The 21777-nt window shown below is 46.2% G+C and overlaps 1 protein-coding gene across 9 annotated transcripts in view; it reads right to left on the reverse strand.

Moving 5' to 3' along the window:
• Positions 1-7747: 7747 nt before the first annotated feature.
• The window catches only part of HIVEP1 (HIVEP zinc finger 1), a 122902-nt gene continuing 108872 nt past the window's right edge, over positions 7748-21777 (reverse strand). For 5 of the 9 annotated variants that reach the window (XM_075416925.1, XM_075416930.1, XM_075416924.1 and 2 more), the window contains 2 exons: positions 19478-19995; positions 14987-16719 (listed from right to left, as the gene is read on the reverse strand). In XM_075416925.1, the coding sequence (XP_075273040.1) occupies positions 15559-16719; positions 19478-19995 (1679 nt within the window). In that variant the 3' untranslated portion in view covers positions 14987-15558. Of the gene's footprint in view, positions 8283-11974; positions 12182-12356; positions 12480-12509; positions 12837-14986; positions 16720-19477; positions 19996-21777 lie in introns of those variants that run through there. The other 4 variants (XR_012763512.1, XR_012763511.1, XR_012763510.1 and 1 more) reach the window with 4 other exon arrangements.

The following is a 21777-nucleotide window of genomic DNA, read 5'->3' on the forward strand; positions in this document are numbered from 1 at the left end:
AGGGAGAGGGGAGAGAATCCCATTGGGGATGGTCTTATGGTCCTGATGAAGACTTAATAGTTGGATCCCAGCCGTATGTTTCTTGCAGATGCTGGACTGCCAAACCACTTGCTAATCTGGGGGCCTGACTGGCTTTCTTCCTCCTGAGAGGGAGACAGTTGAGGCAGAGACCCGTAAGTAGAAATACACAGAGTCACAGAATGGCAGGGGTTGGAAGGGACCTCTGGGGATCATCTAGTCCAACCCCCCAGCATGCAAATACACATATGTCTCTGGCATGACCTTGCTTACAGAGAGGAGAAAGGTTACAAAGCCCTGCTTCCCTGAAGCTGTGAGATGCCCCGGCTCGCTAAGCCTCGAGCTCCTGCCCCAGGCGGTCCCACCTTTCTTCCCATCCTCTGGCCACACTCCTGGCTCTGGTGACACCTTCCTTCTTCCAGGCACCAGGACGCCGGCGTTTCAGGACTCTGCCTGCCACCGGCGGTCCCCTCCTCTCCTCGCAGGCCTGTCCCCGTGCCCCAGCTGACAACCTCGCGTTGTTGCGCAGGGGAGTTCGACTGGGGCTCCTGCCAAGCCTGGGACATGCTACCTTCCACTGGCGAGGAGGGAACCCCACCCAGCAGTTATCAGTAGCTTTTCTCACAATAGAGCTTCCCTTACGCCTTCAGCATCAAGCTATAATTTATATTTTTAAACTGATTAGGAGACTGCAGTGCCCACGACTACAAAACAGGGCTCAATGCTATTTTCTCATCTGCACTTGTTTTGATCCTTCCGGGTCCTGAAACTTCAAAGACTCACTCATGTTGCTGAATTTTAGTCTAGTGAGTCATGCCTTTGACTTGATATACACCTGATTTTATGGTTTGCGATTGACTTGGTGACCATCCCCCCAGCCTCTCCATGGCACTACTCGTAGCGTGTCAAGCACATAAATCATGGCAGGTTTCAGGCTTGGACTTTAGGATAGAAACTCTTCCTTCGAAAGTGTGTTCAAACTACTCAGCTGGGTCCAGTTCTCAGCTGAGGATACTCGTGACTTAAGTGCCTTGAAACCAGTAATGGCTCAGTGCCCAATGCATATGCCTTCAGGTGGTACATCCTTTCCCCCAGCCAGGCAACTAGCCAGAAACTGGGATCTTGAAAGTAAACTCCAGTCTCATAAATTCATATGGTCATAAATTTTACAGCCATGGGGAGCATTAGGACCTCTATCTCTTGTTTAATACAGGCTCATTCAACAAATTCAGCGTCAAGCTCAGAAGTTCTGATTGAGCTGTGGAGAAAGTTACCCAAATATTGACGTAAGACTAAAAGGAATGGGAAACACCCCATATCAAACTGTTCTCATATTGGCTATGTATCCTCCTTTGCCTTCAATCTTTGTACTAACGCACATGTCTCACTTCAGCTTCCAGCTTTTGCTTTGTGCTGTTGCTTTATTTTTTGCCAGATTGAATAGCCCTTTCCTCCCCACCCTCCCAAAAATCCCTCATTTGGGCTCTTCCTGTAATAGCTTGGTTTTCCAAACTACCAACAGCTATACTTCTCTCTGCTCTTCCTTGGGCAAGCTACTTTTTTGTTGCAAAAAGCTTATTTATTTTCTATATCCTACTGTTTCATTTCATTGTGAGACGCCCCGGAGAGGTAAAAAAGAGCCTCTCGAAGAGACAGCAGCCACTTAGACTGCGTGGGCAGTTTTGTGATGGTTGTTCCTGTAGATGAGCCTGGCACAACACATATGCATGTAGATGCTTAGCTTGAACATCGATCTTCAGCTGAGGCTCTGGTGCTTGGCCCCACCTGCACCGGTTGCAGCCATGCTCCTGCCTGGCCATGGACCATTTCGACCTTGACCCCAGTCCATCGGCTGATGTCTTGGTTTGACTTGGACTTTTGAACTCGGCCTGCCCTGCTCTCCGTGCTTGGGGCTGTGGGACTGCACTTGTGCATTCGTGAAGCCCTGACCCCTGATGTCACGCTCGCCTTGCCATCCCTTGCTCTTCTTAAAAGAAAAATCTGTAGAACAGGAGGCATCTGGTTTTTATGTAGAGTGTATGTGTGGAGTGGCAGAGAGAAACTGTAAGTGCATTATGGGCACAGTGCTGAGGTACTGCCACCGCTAAATAAAACAAAGAAAACACAAAAAACCACAATTAACTCTCTAAATAGACACTGCGATCCCAAATTTTTCAATATAGAATAAATTCCTCTGCTTTATTTGTACTAATCCCCATCCTCTGTGCAGAATGGTGCATGTGCTCTGTTACTCACTGTCTGCAGAAACAATAAAAAATGAAGTTCAGTGCTACTGGTCATGGGCAACGAGGATTTGAACACAAAGGCAGAGTTTTTCCCTGGCATTTTCTTTTACCTTTATAGAGAAACGTATTTTAGAGGGTGATAGGATACATAAATCTTGATTAAAAATGCCTTTTAGTCAACATTTACAGTCCAAAGAGGAAGAGAAAGAAGGTGGCAATGAAACTGTTAAAGCAATAGGTGCTGGATTTCTCTTGGGTTTGTCATCGCTCATTCTGTGTGTTCTTGGCTTTCTGACAGATCCGATCGGAAGAGTAGAGGCACCCCAAAAATCAAGGCTAGGATTTTGCTTTTGCAATTGCTGCCTTTGAAGAAGAAAAATGCAGAGCGGGAATTACCTAGGGCAAATGCTGATCCTGGAGTTATACTGTACTGACTGGACTACAGGAGCCGTGTTTGGGCATTCAGGCCCGAGGTCATCGCTACTTGACATTAAGTCTCTGCATAGAATTGTTCTCTCTAATATTTTACAGGACAGAACTCTTTGGGAAGGAGAAAGAGAAAGCAATTACGAGAAAGATGAATATACTATAGAGAAAGGAACAGAAGAAAAGCCTGGGGCATGACTGCCTTTACAACAGGCAGCTGCAGGATCCTACACACAAGCGATAGCAGTATGAAGCTCCTCTCCTTGTGATGCAGCAGATGTGGCTAGCAGAGTCTTCGAGAAAGACTCGGCAACGTGGTAGGAAACAACCCTGAAGATGGTCTTTTACAATTGTTCTGACCATCTTCCTCAGGCTCACGCTGGGCCAAGTATGCACAAATTTCTGCTAGACAGAAGATCATAGAATCATAGAAGATCATAGAAGCATTAAGTTTGGAAAAGACCTCTAAGATCATCAAGTCCAACCATCAACCCATCACCACCACGCCTGCTAAACCATGTCCTGAAGTGCCATATCTACCTGTTTTTGAGCACCTCCAGGGATGGGGACTCCACTACTTCCCTGGGCAGCCTGTAAAGAAAGGCAAGCAGGAGGAAAGAGACAAACCAAGTGGAGATTGCCCTTCTTATTCAGCCCTCCCTTTGCAAACTCTGCATGAGAGAGACCCATTTCAGAAGGACAGGAAAAGGGACAGCGATAGGAAGTGGGAACAAGGAGGTAGGAAACAGCACTCTGTTAGCAGGAGCAGTGCTCCGTGAGCTCTGGCTGAGCAGACGAAAGGCGGCAGACAGCCCTCAACTAACTAAACTCAAATCAGGCAACTGCCAGCTCCCAAGGCATCTGCAATCCTAGACCCACCTGTCATCGCTTTGCCCAAAATCTTCCCCCAGGCATGCACAATTTAGCTCTCCACGAACCCAAACTAAACTGGATTGATAGCTGCACTTCTCGAGCTCAAGTCACTAGAATAGTGATCTGACTTCAGGTTAATAACCGATAGATCTTAAACATGAAGTGGAGTGTAAAGCAAGCAGCTAAAGTCAGGCTGAGCACGAGAAGGACTCTCGCTACGTGTTGTGGCAAAAAATCTGCTCATCTGTGTGAGCCTCTGCTCTGCCCCTTCCTCTGGGCGAGTGCTGCACTGATGAGAGGGGACTCCATCTAGAGCAGGCTGCTTTCTTGCTCTCCTCCCTCCGATGCTCTGTCTCTCTGCTTAATAGCTTGTCTCTTAACCCACACGGTTGCTGGCCTCTAAGTCCAGTTTATATCCAATTTCCAGCCTACCAGAGTTTTCACACTGATGGGCATCTGCTCCAGGCTTCTTGCCTGCCCCAGGCCCCCAGCCCACCAGCACTGGGGCAGTTCCTCACCACACTGCCCACCCCTCCAATGGGTAACCGCGAGCTCCTCTCGGAGACCAGGTGAAAAGTGTGTCTTCCTTCCCCTCCTCTTCATCCTCACCCTCCCCTTGCTTCATTCCTCACGTAACTAACTCCATGTGGTGCTTCACAAACTGGAAACTGGTCCCTTGGGGGGCTGAGATTATCCCTAAGGCAACCGGAAGAGGGGAAGGCTGTGCAGACTCCTCTTGGCTTGCACAGACTGAAAGGACAGCCTTCTCCTTTTCCCCCTGCTGATTTTTAAAATAGAGCTATCTCTTTTCCACATAGTCATCCCGCCTGACTTAATGAGCCATTCTCTTCAAAGACTTCACATTAACACATTTATATATTTGTTTGCCTGGCTGGGCTCTTTAACAAGCGTGCCTTCGGTTGAGGTGCTCCCTGCCGACCGACCGCGCTCCGCCGGGCTGCAGGACGCCCACCCTTCGCCCCAGGTGAGACCCCGAGTGATACTCTGCGACCCATCCCTTTTGGAGCAATTGCTCAACCGTAATGAGCAGGAACTTGGATAAATTGGACGTCCTTCTAGGGAATCCGTTAACACCGTGCCTCAGAGAGGCTGGAATGGCTCTCATTCTGAGCAGTTTTGTTTCGCGGTGTGAGCTGGAGATCCCAGCAGGAGGGTTATTGAAGCGCAGAGGCTAGACTACGTTCTCCTGCTAACCTGGGATGCGGCTAGGAGGGCTGATGTTAGAGAGGCAGGGGGGCCTCACAGTCTGGGGGATAACCTTAAAAGAAGGATGGGGTGGACAGCAAGCTGATTTTACGTAGTTTTCGTTTTAAAGAAGGGCTCCTGGCAAGCCGGCCCCGTCCTTACAGAAAAGAGATGTCTGAGCTGGTTTCTTGACTCTTCGATGAAGCCTGTTTCCAATGTCAGGCACGTTTCTGGGTCTGCTGCCAAAAGACGTGCAACTTCAGGCCTTGTCTTCTTCCTTTTGCCCCTGCGCTGGGTAAACTTGAGTTTCGACTGAGTTAGCAGCTGCAAGTATGCAGGCAGTGAAAGCAAGCCCGTCTACTGTACCTACGCTGGTGAAAGCTTCCTCTGAAACTGGATTAGCGCTTACACACTGTGTGACAAAGCTTCATGTTCCAGGTTTTATAAATGCTCTCAAGGAAAAAAAAAATCACTTGTCAAACTCTTTCTGTATCGTTTGGGGACAATTACAGTATCGCCAGATTAATTACAGTGTTTTTACAATGCTCTCCTCTGATTCTACTGTTAAAACACAGCAGAAATCGGAGTGTGTTTTGACCTTTATTCAGAGCCTCCTGTTAAAGTGACTTTCACAACATAACCCAATTTGTCACATTTTATTTGTACTTTAATTTTATTATTAACAGATTAATGAAGCTGGTAATGGGTTTCCCGATGCTCCCTTTGGAAAAGTGAACTGTGTCCCTTCCTTACATCAATCTGCTGTCAGCAGATGAAGTGCCTTTGCAAAATGCTATTAACTGTTACCAGAAGCAATTAGTCAAAATAGCAAGTCAGCTTCAAAAAGAGAGAGACTCCAGATTCCCTCAGTGCGTTAGGAAAAGTGCATTAGTAGGCTTTAGTCTTGCCAGCAGACACGAGCTTTAAGCCCTGCAGTAGGCATCTGGGTTAATGACACGCAGAAATGCAAATGTATGAGGCATTAATTTGCTTGAAGGAACAATGCCAAGTTAAGAAATAAAAAATAAAAAAAATCACTTTCCGGTGTCATTGACAGCAGTCCTCCTTGTGCCAGAAATATCCATGTTCTGTTTTCAGACATCCTGCGTGCTTCAGCCTTAAAAAACTGTGAGTAAAATCCAGGCCCTCCTGATGGCCGTAGGAGACTGCTCCTGACAACTCTGACTCCAGGTGTTGCCTTAATTCTCTGGATGAAACAGTTATTTTCACAGTATTCTCCCTCACCCTCTAAAGCATTGAAGTCCAAGCCCTTCCCTGACAACTCCCTTTTTGACGCTGGCGCCAGAAACTCAGAAGATAATTTCTAGAGGCACATGCGCAAACCCAGCTCGAGCTCGATCCCCCACCAGCTCCTCGTTCGGCACCATCGTTACACAGACAGCTTTGTCGCCTGGTCTGTACTCCAGCGTTATCGCACACACACAAAACTCAAACCACGCTCGGTAAAAGGTCCCTAGCAGGATGAAGCAGGAGCCTGAACTCTTCTGAGGTGCTCGGCTAGCACCTGCCTAGAAAGCCCTCAGTCCTCAGCTCCCTCACCACCGCCCCGGACGCGCTGACGGGGGGGCACCGGGGGGAGGCGAAGCACCGGGTGCAATATCCCACGTGCCCAGCGAAGGTCTGAGCGTGTCCTCTGGCAGTCCCACCCCGCACCTGCAGACCGTGTTCCAGATCCGACAGACCAACAGCTGCCCCCTCAAAGGCTGGAAAGCCATCTTTTCAGTCGTCGTTTCCACTGCATCGCACACATGGGTCCAAATAAAGGTGGAAGGTCACAAAAACAACAGAAATACTACGGATTCTGAAAAAGGTTATCCATTTGTCCTTGGGACTGGGCAATGAGGTTTCTGTCTCTATGCAGAAGGTGAATCTTTTTCATGTTGTTTGGCCCTCACTCCTCCAAACCCGGCCCCACCTCCCTCGGATGGTTGCGGTGGCCCTGATGGCTGCCCCAGTGGGGAAGGTGCGGCTGGGGCGGACTCTGGGCTCAGCTCACGTGCCTCTCATGACTGGGGCCGAAACTCCCACGTTGCGATCTGTTTGAACAACTCCAGCCCTTGCTGAAGTTTTTGCTCAAAGAAAACCTAAACAGCTGAACCCCACCCAGCAACCTGGATAAACCATAGCCTAAACTATACACTTGGACAAACTATAGTGAAAAAACCACACTTAATTCTGCCAAAACTTCATTGGTTAGGAATATGGAGATCTAATGATTTTGCTGAGTACTCGCAGAGCGTATTCCTGCCGGGTATTCTGTCCTCCATTGCCTTCAAGTGAGTGTCGACAGCGCGTAAGGTTAAAAGCGTTTCTTTTCCCCTCCAAGTGCAGGCAGCTAATAGTAAAGTTAAAAGTCTAGGACTAAAAGCCCAATACAGTCTGCTCTAAGATGTAAGAACAAGCACATTTTATCTTCATTTTATATGAGCTTAACGACAGAAAAAGCACAGTCCTTTGGTCCTTCATTCAGTTATTTCCACTGACTGGAGGAACAACTTCTTGAAAAAATACAACATACTGTTCAAACGCTCCCATAAAAATGGCCTCTCCGACTATCCAAACACATTGTCCGTTGTCTTAGATCAAACACAGCTCTTATTCTTAAACATAAGGATTAAAAGGCATCCATTAAAAGGAGAGTTAAAAATTCTATTTAAAAAAGAAAAGTTCAGAATCTTAAAGGACTAATTATTTGTGCAGTCTTCAAGATCAAACGTTCCTGAAATAAAGACTTTAACTGCTTTATCAGATAAAACCTGTGGTCAAAGATTGCAAGGGAAGAAGAGACTATTAAGATAACCTAGTCTGACCTCATGACCTTAGGTACTGGCATTTCCCTGCTCCAGAATCTTTTCAGTTGTTCCTATGGCTAAATGGAAAACTGAATAAAACCATCAAGAACACAACAGACTGCATAAACTTGAAAAAACAGACCACGTGTTTTCATGTTCCTTTAATTTGTGTGTTTGTAGGCAAGGCTCAATACTTCAATGGATAATACCTCGTCCTCCGCTGATGAAGATACTGGAGCGCTTGCTGAAGCTTGCGGACGTCATTTTCCGTCAGATGAGGATCTAGCTTGAAGAGTTTCCAACTGCGAGGGAGAACTAAGTAAGTACAAAAGTGCAAATACTTTGAAAGAGCAATCTGTAGAAGACTCTGGGCAAACTAAATTTCGAAGTCTCTCTTTCCTCCCCCCCTCCCCCCTTTTTTTCTTTCTACCGCTTCTTTTACAAGTGCTTAGGATTGTGTCCCCATGGCAATCTTCATCAGGATGGGAGGGAGAAGCTGGGATGCACTTCTTTGTGTGTGGCTTTTCTAATCTGTTTGAGCTGTCTGATGTCTTCATATCTGATACATTCTGAATCTTTGATCTGAGTTGGAGAATGTCTCAAGGAGGAACGATGATTCACAGGAAAACAGGATATCCACAGGGGAGCCAGCTACCCAGTCCAGCAGAATTAATCAGCATTAGGTGAGTGAGCTCTTGCTCTGAAACACAGTAAGCAAGAAAGAGTCACAGAAGATTATAGGTATGGGGATAAACAAAGAAAGAGAGAAACACAATTTAGACCTCTTAAGCGTCAAAAATGGTTTCTGAACCACCCACTTGATTTGGTGGTGGAGCACAGCTGGCTGGTGTCCAGATGCCAACACGGCTTCTGCTTTGCAGAGAAGCAGTTTCCACATTTGCGTCCGTCCTGGCTCCTAGACTGTTTCTGCAAACCAGGGACGCAGCTAACGCTGGGTAACGGGGCTGAAATACAGGACGCTGCCGTCTTGTGCCTGGACAGCCTGGTTACACTGCGCTGCCCTGCCCAGCTTGCTGCATCTCGCAGGGAGCCTGGAGCGGCCTCCTGGGAAGGAGACGTAACCCACGGAGGTGCCTGCTGAGCGGCGGGGCTGAGGGGCATCATCTCCCTTGCGACGTAGTCGCTGGCTGATGAGGCGAGAGCTGGTGCAGCACTAGCGGGCTTCAGCCTCCCACGAGAGGACGGCGACTGCATCCTTCCTTGCACCTCGCGGGCTGGGTGGCAGAGGCTGCGACCGCTCCAGTATCGGTGGCCGAGTGCGCAAGAAGTGGGCATCACCGTCTGCCTCCTTTTCCTCGCACTCACGTTTTTCAGAACGAAGCCCTTGCGACTGCATGGTGTAAAGGATATGGCCTCTGCACACCGCGTGCCCGAGGCATGGAGAGCCTCACAGACGCAAACTACCTTGTTGCTGGGTCCTGTGGAGGAGAGCCGGTGCCAGAAGGGCAACAGCTCAGGCTGCGGAGTTTTTGAGTATTAGCAGGAACAGGGCTGCAGCAATTTTCTCTTCAAACAGAGAATTCTGGCTTCATGTGAAAATTACTTCCGATTTGTCAAAAATTTCTGTCAAAAGGTGCCTTTTAATCCTTCGTTTTGACTTGATAGGCCTTGACCCTAAGGGGTGGGAAGGAGGAAAGTCTCAAGATGGTGGCTTTCTGCTGAGCCGCTTCAGGTCTTGGTAGGTCCTGTCGATGGTGCCTGGCTCCTTTTTCAAAATCTGCACCTGCGTGAGGTCCAGCACTGAACAAAGTCCCTGCTGGCACGCCGTGGCCCCGGGATGTGGGTGGATGCTCATGGTGATGCTCCCACCGTGCTGGTCCCTCACTGCACGCGCACATCCAGCGGTCACTCCTGCCTCCCTCGGGCATCCTGTGGAAAGCTCCTCATGAAAGCAGGCAGCTGCTGCTGCTGCAATGGGGACAGGCCCCGCGTCAACGAGGGGGCTGCAAACTGACTTCCATGGCTGCTTCTGGAGCAGCGAGGTGACGGGGTGGGGAACAACTCTTCACAGTCAATGATTCTATTAGAGAGCTTCTACACGTGAGATGCAGCTGTCACCTATGTCAAATAATGCTTTGTTTCTCAGAAGGAGGAACCCAGTTGTAAGGTATTCAGGTGCTGACACCAAAGCACCGTAGAACTGAAGGACCTGCAACTGGTTTTGATAGAACTTCTGAAGCCCAAGAAAGAAGTTACAACCATGTAACTCAACAAAAAGAGGCAATGCTAGGGGTATTTGACCTTACAAACAGCCTCTTTCCAGCATGAATGCCTCACGCATGGTAATGGATTCCAAATACACTAAGGAGTACAGCCGCAAAACCAAACAGGCCTTAACATTTGACCTTACTGGGGAAAACAAGCCTACTATTACCAAAGAAAGCTAAGCGTGCCTGGCTAATTGACTCATCTTAGGACCAGTTTTTTTTCCATGAGTGAACCTTAGGAATGTAAAGCCTTGCCATCTTTCAGCCAGCATGGTTTCCTTGGATCTCACATGGAGTATCTGGAAATCACCAGCCACCTCCTAATATTTCGAGTAGTCTGGCCAGTGTAGAGAGGAGAAGTGGACGGATAAATGTAACACCAGCAACATCTTTGCCATAAGGGTTTGTTTTTTTTTTTGATTCAGCATTTGTGGAACTAAACATGAACATCAAATCACTTAATTACATGCTGTTACAACCTTGTTGCTGTTTGCTCATCCAGCCACGGACATTCCACACAAAATTACCTAATAATCAATATGAAGTATTTTAAAGTGGCTTGTTTTTATCCTGAGCCATCAATGGAGTTAGTAATCCAGTATCTAGACCTAAGACAGTGGTCTTGGCCTCAAAGATACAAGCCATAAATGGTTTCTATGTGGTGTAAGTCTCTGGTGCTTTACGTATCGCTGAAAACAGTCATCTGTAGGTGCTGAGGCCCCTTACAAGCAAATGAAAATTCCTGATGACGTGGTAAGACAATTCTAGCCACGTTTTTTTAAGAAATTCGTAAGTTAACATTCACAACTAGAGACTGACCACAACAGTCACCAAGATGGATGACACCTCTTGTTCGTACTGCAAACCGTGAAAGCAAGGTGAGGATTCCCTGCTATCAGATGTAACTGGTCTCCAAGGATCTTTCAAAAGCAACAGAAGCAGCAGCCTGACAGATAAATCAGCTGAAGGCTATCTTGAGCAAGCACTTGTACTTGCGTATTGTTTGATTTCCCTGGCTTTTGGCAAGTCACTCATGCTAAAACTATTTTTTTATTCTGCTTTAATGAAACCATCCCTGTGTTAAATACATGTTTGAAAGGCAGTTTACAGGTTTAGACGATAGTGTTTACAAAACCTTCATGACGATTATCTTGCAAAAAATGAGGCCTTCTGGAATAAGCTGTATAGTGAGAAATTCATTTTATATTCTGTTTAACATACGTGTCAGTGAACTCAAGGTGAAGTAAATCTGTTTAGTATGAACACATACAGAATGTTTAGCTAAGCGTAAAGCATGGTATGTCTTTGTCTTATGGTATATCTTTGGTTTTGGGGTGGGCCAGGCTTTGTTCAGCCTAAGTATGTTGTCTGAGACGAAACACATGTGAATTTGCTTGTATGCAAAACCCTGCTGTCAGACTTTCTGACAGGGGACTGCCTGACACGGACCAACTGCAGGCTGCTCTCGCCTCAGGGCATAATTTCCAGCAACCTGAAGCTAGAGCAAGTTAATTGAGAAGTGAAAGGAGCAGAAGCGTGAGCAGCAGCAGTAGTCAATGCCGGGCAGCGCACCCCTGAACCTAGTAAGTTTGTTCCATTTCAGCTGCGGCCCAGAAGTTGGGAGCTGCGTCTGAGGATGTAATGCTACAGATCAAGAGATCTGCGGCCAGTTATGGCGAAAGTGGCTGTCTCTGGTTCAGGTCTCATCCCAAGCAGTGACAGGTAGGTCATGCTGTAGCTTATTAAAGCCCAGATGGGGAACGTAGACACATTTAATCGAGTCCACATTCCAAACTCAATGTTGTTACATGGACAGCAGGGGAACACGCCGCCTTCAAAATCAGACACCCACGTCATCAGCAAACACTGGGTATTGCAATGAGAAATCAATCGAGGTCCGAGTTGAAAGAGAAAAGCTACAGGCTACTGGTCGATTCGTTTTCTAGTGAGGGCTTTTGGCAGATAACAGGGAAGCATCTGCGTAGGTCTCACAGAAGCTGACCGTGCCCCACGTCCTTACTGTAGCTGTGTTTGCACCCAGCCTTTAGCTAGCACCTGCTTGCACCCTCTTGCTGAGGTGGTGTGAAGATGCCAGACTGTGTCTGGGTGCACCGAGGGGCAACAATTGCCCTGGCCCTTTAATGTTTAAACAGCTGTGCTGGATTTGCCAAAGGGTGTCTGACAGAGTCATTAAAAATTGATCCCTGAGTAAACAGCCCCGGTGCTATTTACTCCAGTTCAGCTGCGATAACCTACACCATCTGACGAGCAGCCGCACTCTGCACTGGAAAATCTCCGAGATACTTGCTACTGGCTTGAACAGAAGGATCTTTGTGGCAAGGGGAGTTCAATTTCCCCGTCGCTAAAGACTCTGGACAAGAGAATAAAGATATAACACAATTTAAAATAAAAGGAATTAATTCAGAATGAAAACATAATTGCTAAGACAGTGGTCACAGCCTCGTGTCAATGCAGGACACCCATGTACACTAACATACAGTATAGATATTGTTTACGTCCGTGATTAAAACGAAACTGCTACACACCAACAGAGGAGAGGTTTGGAGTTTAACCTTCTCTCAGGTCTGGTCACACTCCTAGTTTGCGGTTTTTTTTTCCTGTTACACAAGTTGTAGAGGCATCTCATGGAGTATCCATCTGGAAACCTGCTAGATGGAAGAGCAACAGTGTAATGTTCAGGACCACAAACATCTATCTTCTAGAAAAGTGCGATTTCCTCCCAATTCCATTTGAACAATGTTAGATGTATCTGCAACTACCTGCTCATCTTTTCAATGTTGGTGGAGATCCTGCTTCCAGTCAGGCTCATCGGCTTTGCCTGGCTGTGTGATTATTGCTCAGTATCAATTAGTACCCATTCTCTTGGTTCTTCCTCTCTATTGTCCTACTGTTAACTTACCAAATGACACGTCTTTACATTCCTCTTCATGACATATCTGTTGTCACGTCATTCTTATTCTTCAAGATACTGCTTCAGTCTCTTGACCTTGATGTCTCCAAAACACCTAGAAGAGAAGAGAGACACATGTAGGTCACCTGGTTCACCAGGCTGCATTTTCTGTTCAATAAGTGACTTCCTGGAATTAATCCCTACATCACGAGCACACCACAAGTTGCCTGTCAAGTAAACATTTAAGATGTACATATAGTAAATCTCTGGAGTTTCTAAATGGTTAGTAAGATCAGGACTTTGGGGCATGTAGAATGGCAATTTCTTACCTACTGTTTCCTTATAAAACTCAGAGAAACAGTAATACTTGTGATGGCATTCAAAATTTCGGAGATAGTTTTACTTTGCTGTAAACCTATTTGATGCAGTCATCTTTATTTTTGTCATGCTGTAGACAAATATGCCCAAATTAATTAGCATAGTTCTAGTTCACTGGTAAGTGTTAGTGGGCATTTTAAAGAAGCTAAAATGGATGCAAAGTTCCTCGAGTTCATCAACCACAAACCTGCACGTGATTCTACTGGCAAAAGTTTCAGGCTCTCAAAGCAGATGCAATGCAGCAATGTGTTTTTTTTAACTTTGGCTGGCTCAGGTCATTTCACGGGTTTGGTATAAATGATGATGATCTAAGACGCGTTGACATCACTACATGTTTATAAAAAGAACATACAAATGCACAGCGACATTTTACAGAGTGGTTGCACGTAAGACACTCACAAATTCGAAGTCCGATGCTGTGGGGTGCCGAGGACTCTTAACTCTCATGAAGTTCAATGCGAGTTGAGAGTGCCTCACGGTTCAAGTGCTCAGGCCCTCAGCGCGGCTCTGCACCCTCAGGAATTGAACCAGCGTTCACGTTTGAGCCGAGAGGAATTTCTCTTTTCTAGTAGGTGCGTTTCTAATTGCTGGATGACTACAATTGGCTGATAATCACAGTACTAGAAATGATTTTCTGGTACTGAAGTGCTCTTTCTGAAAGTTAATAAAGCTCACTCAACATCGCCTACAGTTTTACAACACACCGTAATGGAATAATGTAACGAGTACAATGTGAGTATAGTACAAAAGCCGATGTGAAGTTAAAAATGGATCTAGGATAGTGCTGCTCTTGAAGAAAAACAGAACTACGTAAGAATTACTTCCTCGAGCTGGGTACAGGAGCTGATCTGTGAACAGCGCAGCCCAGCTCACACTCAGGTTCACGCCCATTTTTTTATCAAGATTTGCTTCCCACCCTTTTCTTTTTTTTTTTTTAATATGTGCTCATCCTTGTTATTTCTGTAAAGGTAATCATGCTTTTCATCTACATCTTCCAGTTTTCTACTGGAATTTGCTTGTTAAAACGGTTTTATAAACTTATTAAAGAATGTCATACAAGGACACATCAGAAAATCAACTCTATTTAAAAATTGCAGCACAAATCCGAGGTCAATTTGGAATTTTCAGGAATGTGTAGCCCTGTGAGACTTGTCTCCTGCAGTAGTTGAACACCTTAAAAACTTCTTGGTAGCTTTAACTTGTATTCACTACGTGCAAACAGAATTTTATTAGATTTCGTTATTCTGGGACCCATCCATGTCTTGTATACCCACAATGACGAGTTTGTTGATATAAGGGCACACTAGTTGCACGTGTAAGAATCTCTAGTCCCTTTTTTCCCCCTGCATGAATAAGACAAAGCCATATAAGACTCCCATATTTAGGGAGAAATTGGCTTTGTCTACCTGTAGATGATGACCACCTGAAATGCAGTCTTGTAAGCAGTTGATGGCAAATTTTGCAATTAAGAACACACAAAGAATTATTCCTTTCTTGCGTAACAACGTTTTAATAAAAAGTGGTTTTATAGTTCAAGATTACAAATAAAAAAATATTTCATCTTGACCCTTTTGCTATTTTCCCTCAGGGAAGTCTTCAAATTTTAGTTAGGAAGTGTTAAAAACACGAGGTGAATGGATGCTCGCTCTGCAAGAAGCTGAAGGACTCCCTCCCCAGTTTGCGATCGCCGGACGTTTTGAGATGGAAGCTTTGGCTCCAAGAGAGCCTTGAGAAGAAGGTTCTCTCTCCCTCTCCCTCTCGGGGCAGGTGACACCACGGGGGCATACACCACCAAGCTCAACACAGCTGGAAGGGTACTAAAAGGGACGAGTCAAGCGCCTCTCCAACTACCGGGGCTGCATCAAGAAGGCACAACATAAGCAATGGTAAAGTCAGTAAACAAAATTTTACTGTAATATTTCATAACACAGATACTGTATTTCTCTTTTAAGTGTAAAGCTACCGTCTTACACAAGAAAGATGGACAGACCCTTTTTCCAAGACTAATATGGATACAATAAATATGGAGTTTTACATACTAGATCTGTACACAGAAACTTTGTCCCACAGCCATAAAAATTTACATTTAACAGTGCAACATATAATTTAATCCTTTATTTATCTGACATAAGATGTTTACTTACTAAACACAAGCAACTACCTGGTTTTAATATACATATTTTATATATATATATTTTATATATATATATTCAACAATCTGTACAGGTTTCTAAACATAAAACTCCAAAAAGGCACAATTGTCTATACAACATGTACAAAAATGGCTGGAGCTGACAAGAAACAACAATTATTGGTCAAGAGTTCATGATTGCACGAAGATTAGTAATGGGTTTGTGTCAGAAAAATGTGCTTTAAGGAAAGAAAGGTTTGCAAAGAAACCTGTAAGTGTTATAAAAAAAAAAAATCCCAAAAATAAAAAACACAATGAAAAACAAAAACTAGGTGGCTATTACAAGCCTATCCTCATCGTCACTGCTGCCATCGCTAAACTGCACCGTGTTTTGCCGCCGGGGCAAGGCAGCGGGCCTGTGTACCTGTCTGTCCGGGGAGACAGTTCGGTGGACCGGGGACTTGGTGAACGCATCCGGATTCGCCTTGGAGCGGGGCTCTGCCAGGGTGGCCCTCTTTGCCTGGAGGGAAGGGACGTCGCGCTTTGGCTTGGCAGGGCTCGTGAGGTCGGACTTCTTCTCGGGATCTGCTTTCCCTGGGCTGCCGGTCTGCTCGTGGTCAGTCAGCATGCCGGGCTCGGGCTGGCTCTTCCCGCCGTACCGCTGGCCGCTGGCTGCCGCCGGAGGAGAAGTGGCCCGGCCGGCCTCGGCGGTGGGGAAGCCGGCAGGAGCCTGCTCCGGCTGGGCCCCACGGGCTTTGGTACCCGAGGCGGGCGCCTCGGCGGCTCCCTGCCCCTCGGCGCCGGTGGGGCCAACGGAGGGGATGAGGGTCGGCAGGGCGATGTTCAGTATCTGCAAGCCGGGAAGGTGGGCCTGCGGGCTGGGGCTGCTCTGCGGGGCCGTGCCGGCGGCCAAAACCTGGAGGCCCAGGGCATTGAGGGTGATTCCCGAAGGGCGCATCTGCGGGGCGACATTCGTGTTTGCCAGGCCCAAGATGTTCACTGCCTCCACGCCCAGCGGCGGCAGGGGCTGCAGGCTGGGCGTGCCGAGACCCTGGATGCTCGGCACGCTCACCTGGCCTATGGGGATGCACGGCACCATGCCGTTGACCTCGGCGACTCCCACGGGGTTGGCGGTGGCCATGCCACCCGTCTCACCGAGGGCGCTGGTAGTTCTGTGAATCACGCTCACGGCGGGGATGGTGAGCTGCACTGGCCCCGCCTGGATGGGAACGAAGGTGGAGTAGGTGGCCAGGCCGGCGGGGACCACCTGGATGCCCCCAACTGGTACCGTGCCGTGGGGCGCCTTGGCTTGCTGCTGCGAGTGCAGGGGGAGGTGGCTGAAGAGGTGAGTCTGGGGAGCCCTCTGCTCGGCGGCGTGCTGCGGGCACCCGGCCAGCTTCTCCTCTGGGATCTCAGCGTAGGGCGACGGCACCGTCATCTGCGGGATGCGGTCCGCTGGCGAGGAGGGAGAGCTGACGGAGGGCGTGCTCTGGGAGAGAACAAGACAGGCGTGTTAACGCGGTGGCTACCCCTATCCTCAAGGAACAAAAACGCGTCGTGGCTGGGAGGGCTTCCCTCACGCCCTTTTGGGGAGTAACAACAACAAACTGGTTCACAGCATATACTGCCCAGCTTGAACAATGAACTAATTTCCTTCCTTTCTCCAACTCCTTCCTCGCCCACTAATTGAATTTTCCTCTCCCAATTACCCCTCTCGAACGCTAGTAATCAAAAACATCGCTGAATATCCTTTGTATGTGTTTCCTAAGCAGCAAGCAGGCTTTGGGGAACTGTTTTCTGTGGAAATCACCTCAGGCAAGCAGGTTAAATAAGCGTAAGCTGGCATTTCTGATGTGCCGGGTTCCTGTCCTGGAGGCACGACAGCCTCCGGCAGGCAGAGGCAGCACCGTGGCACATCTGTCTGTAGGTGCTTCTGATGTGGAAGACAGGCGATACGCAATGACAAGGGACGGACGGCAACTACAGCGCCCGCAGAGGCGCAGGTGACGGGCATGAGACGTGGGACCCACACCCACTGGGGTCAGACATGGGACCCACATCCCACTGCTGCCTCAGCTCGCCCTGATTTGGTCCGCACACACCTGGACCAACAATTGCTATCCATATATTCCTTTTGAGTCTCCTATAGCCTGTGTTACCGACCAAGGCTGGCAACTCCTCTCCTAAAAATACCTAAACTGAGAAGTCTTAAACTGCAATTGCAATCTTGCAGCATCTTTTAGTTTTAGGCATATTCATAACACATAAAGAATGGTGCAACCTTATGTATTTTATATAGTCCTAAACTGTCATTCTGCGGCTTTGGCCAAACTCTTCAGAAATTTCGAGAGCCATCATGAAACAGAAGCACTAACTGAAATGCTTTTGAAAAACGCTGGCAGTAAACATGTTGGTTAAAGAGGAACATGAATTACTGACTACGCAGTGCTGACCAGGGTAAATGGGAAGGCGGGTGCGAGAAGGAAGCCAACACCTTTCTCAGAATGAAGTCCTGTCTGACACCTCACAAGAAATCCTGATAAACTGGTACGGATGCTTTCGAAGGAACGTACAACAGCCTTCCTGAGCTGTCTCAACCCCTTGTCTCGATTGCAAGGAGCAGGATCCACAACCATCCAGTGGGATTGACAACCATCCACCATAGCAACAGACTGCAGATTAACCATCAGACATGCGGCTGCCACCTCTTTTGGCCTGGGAAAGGAGGAGATAGTCTGGAAAGGAGTTACTGCCTTGTATTACTTACATGCCTTTTTAAAAAAATATATTAATGTAGACAATTATTAGATCTGTATTAATGAAGACCTTTCGACATTTTTAATTGTGTGAATATTTTCTTGAGGCTTCAGTGGTTCTGTTCAATGAGGGAGTAAACGCAGTCAGATGTCCTTCTGGTATCTATTGGCAACAACTGAAACCCAAAATCCAAATATTAAGATCCTACCCCTTTTGCGGCAGGTGTGTACCTGCTGCAAAAGGGGCATGACCTTCTTTCTGTTCCTCCTTGTCAACAGTTCACTATCTTAAATGTTGTAAAAAATAAATCCAGTAGCACAGATTTTCAAAGAAAAAATGAGCCAATACATACTTAAACCAGAATGAAATTTTTACTTACTGTTTATACATTTGAAAATGTCCTGCTGCTTATTTTTCTATAACTGCATGCATATACTATCTGCAAATATCACACTCATCACAGAGAAGGCAGTCATTACTCCTTTATTTAAACCACATTTTGCATCACGTTTTTCTGAGCATTATTCTGGAAAGCTCTAATGCCTTCATGGTCTGCAGTAAGAACTCAAATCTTTCAAGAGACCTCCTTAGGGTCAATCAGGTATGTGACTCGCACCCTCCCCATTACAGTCCCTTAAAATATTGCTGAATTGTAAAAGGCTCAACATCCGCCGGCTCCCCTCTGCGGTTTCCTCAGCAGAATTTTAAAGACAATAGCTGCCAAAATCACTGAATGCTCCTGCAGCCTTGGGCACAGCCTGACCTCATCTTTCTGCACACTGCTTGGAAGAGCTGTGTGTCTAGAACAGGCATCGGCAAAATTGATCCGCTTTCTGCTTTAAATGTTCTTTCAGCTTGGAGAAAAACCTGAGAGCACGGGGAACTCGGGTCTCAGTTCTGCGCTCGTTCCTCCTTTTGTTATTGTGCAAGGGCAATCTCCTAGTTTCCTTGAACATCTGGTGCTCTTTCTAATTCTACTACTAAGCATATTTGGAGGAGAGATAAGCAATTGCACAGGTTTTTTTATAGTTACAAGGCAAAAACCTTTGGGACTGGATTAATTTCTCCTGGGAATTACCAGTGATTCTATTGTCGTATTTCAGAGCGAAATGACTTCTGAATTCTATCACTTTCCTCCGAAAACTTCACAACCACCACATGTTCATTCTACATATCTGTTATATCCTTCTTATTTGTAATACAATCTACCAGCTCCAAACTTCAGCTGAAACAACCAAATTACAATTAATCCTTTCACAGAGAACACAATCAAAACCAAGACTTTGAAAAGCAGTGCTCCTATGACATTGTTATTTCCAGAGTCCTACACATCTGTGCTTCGATTACTTTCAACTCTTCTTAAAGACTCATCAGCCAACAGCTCTAAGAATGAAGGGAAAGACAAACATTTTGATCTTTGAAAAATGTCCAAAAAGACCCTTAAAAGGAGGATTTAATCACGCTTTCTCCCCAGAGTCAGACACTCCTACCTTTGTAAGCGCTGCAGTCGATATTAAGGGGTGGCCCAAGGCTGTGTCTGGATCGGGGTAATCCACAGACATCTGGCGACCGGGAGATGTAGGAGCGATGTCTGTCACTGCTGCACCAGCACTGCGGGGACCCGCTCCTCTCTCCTGGGCTGTATCCTCGTGGGCTTCCTGATGGGCGAATTCTGCTGGTGACCTGGAGGTCCTGCTAACCAACTGCATTGAGCTAAGGACGGTCATCTTGGTCAGCAGCGCTTTTGGCAGACCATCCATAGAGTCCGTGTGAACCCCAGCAAAACAGTCTGGAAGTCGGCTGTCTTCGTCAGCACCAGCCGTGTCCTGCAGGCTGTGTCGAGAGGGGTGATGTTGGGGGCTGGCTGTCACCGAGGGGGTTGTGGATAGGACTGACTCGGCCTGGCTGTCTTCATCATCTTCTTCATTGTCGTTTTCATCTTCATCTGCACCATCGGACTCCTCCACGTCATATCCTGACCGGTCATAGCCAAATCTTTGCTTCTCACCTGCAAAAGTGGGAATCAGAAGGTAAGCCAATGAAGGTCCCGGGCTGATTGCAAAGGAGATGGGAGGGAGTAATCAGAAACACCAAAAAAACACAGCATGTGCATTCTTCAGTCACATCCCATTGCATCACAGGAACAAGAATGATTTTCATTTTTGTTTTATTTTTCTAGGGTATTTATTAATTATAGAGCTACACAATCTTTCATCTTCTGCTTCTGTGTTGTAGATTTGGCTGTTTCCTTTTCAGCCACTTATAACCATTGACCAAAGTCACCCTGGACTCTGTCGCTTGGGGAGAAGTGAGCAGACTTCTGGTTCATTAAGTTCCCAGTGACGACATATGAAGCTGGTCTGCCAATCTTAGCAGCGGGATATTCTCTAGCTGGTTCTGACTCATAAGTGGGTGTCCTGGTACCTAATATGAATCATTGCTGCAAAGGTTTTTGAAGGATGCAAACAGAAAGACTGGAGGCTGTTAGTCAGGAATCTGTCTCGTTAACAGGCAAAAGAGACCAAAATTAGACCTTAGCAGATTTCTTCACTTTGCTAATGTTTTGAAGCGTTTATTAACAAACCACCTCAAGATATCCTAGGAGGCAAGAAAGTCCTAATCCTATCAAGACCTACAGAATCATAGAATGCTTTGGGTTGGAAGAGACCTTTAGAGGTCATCTAGCCCAACCCCCCTGCAATGAGCAGGGACATCTTCAACTCGATCAGGTTGCTCAGAGCCTGTTCAACCTGGCCTTGAATGTTTCCAGGGATGAGGCCTCCACTACCTCTTTAGGCAACCCGTTCCAGTGTTTCACCACCCTCACCTACGCATCATAATTTGTCCACATGAAGAAGCCCTCCTGACTTCAAGTCTTAAAGCCAGACTGGTGTCTAGTGGTAAATTTCTCTACAAAGTACAGCCCTACTGCAGCTTTTCACCTTCTTTTATATCCTAACTTGGAAAGAAAGAATCATCTTTAGTAAAGAGACAGAAAACCCCATCTGCTGTATCTGATTCCAAGCCAGACTGTCTGGGATCATATTTTATAAAAGACAAAATGCTTTGGATGCACTAATATTTTATATTAATTTAAAGGTCTGTCTGCTGAGCTCTCAAAAAAAAGTATCAGCATAAAAATCATTTGGCTCTGCAAAACCAATAATGGCCGGTTAGTTAAAATCTGAGAGATCCTGTTCTAAGGAAATCTACACAGCAACCCACCATCAGAATAAATGATTCTGAAAAAAATCAGACCCTTAAAATAATTTGAATGTACTACCAATGCTTTAGGCTGCTACATTACCAAAACCAAAATAAGCATCTTGAGCTCCAGGTGAAATAAATGGGTTTAATTGAGCTACCTCTCAATAAGTTACCCACCATTATAAGCCTTTATGGTTTCAAATGAGCAGTGCAATTAGGAACGAGACTAATAGCTTCTTTGAAAAAAAACCTCTGTAATGATTTTGCCCCTCTTTGCCTATATGCTAATTTGTACATTAACTAAATATAGAAACTATAGATTTTCTACATTTACTACAGCAGGCACGAAACTGAAATGTTATTAAAAATACCCCAAATCCTCCAGGTCATTGGAACAATGCTAACAAATATATGGTTTAGAATTTTAAATAGTCTTCATTTATAATTCTCATCCACAGACAAAGCTGTTTAGAAAAGAAATTACATTTTAGTGGAAAAATTAATTCAGTGAGGTCCATTCCAAAAATATGGCAAGTTGGATTGTTAAAAATATTATTAACAAAACCACATGGAGTTATTCAAC

The sequence above is a fragment of the Opisthocomus hoazin genome, chromosome 3 (assembly GCF_030867145.1).
Source record: "Opisthocomus hoazin isolate bOpiHoa1 chromosome 3, bOpiHoa1.hap1, whole genome shotgun sequence".
NCBI lineage: Eukaryota > Metazoa > Chordata > Aves > Opisthocomiformes > Opisthocomidae > Opisthocomus > Opisthocomus hoazin.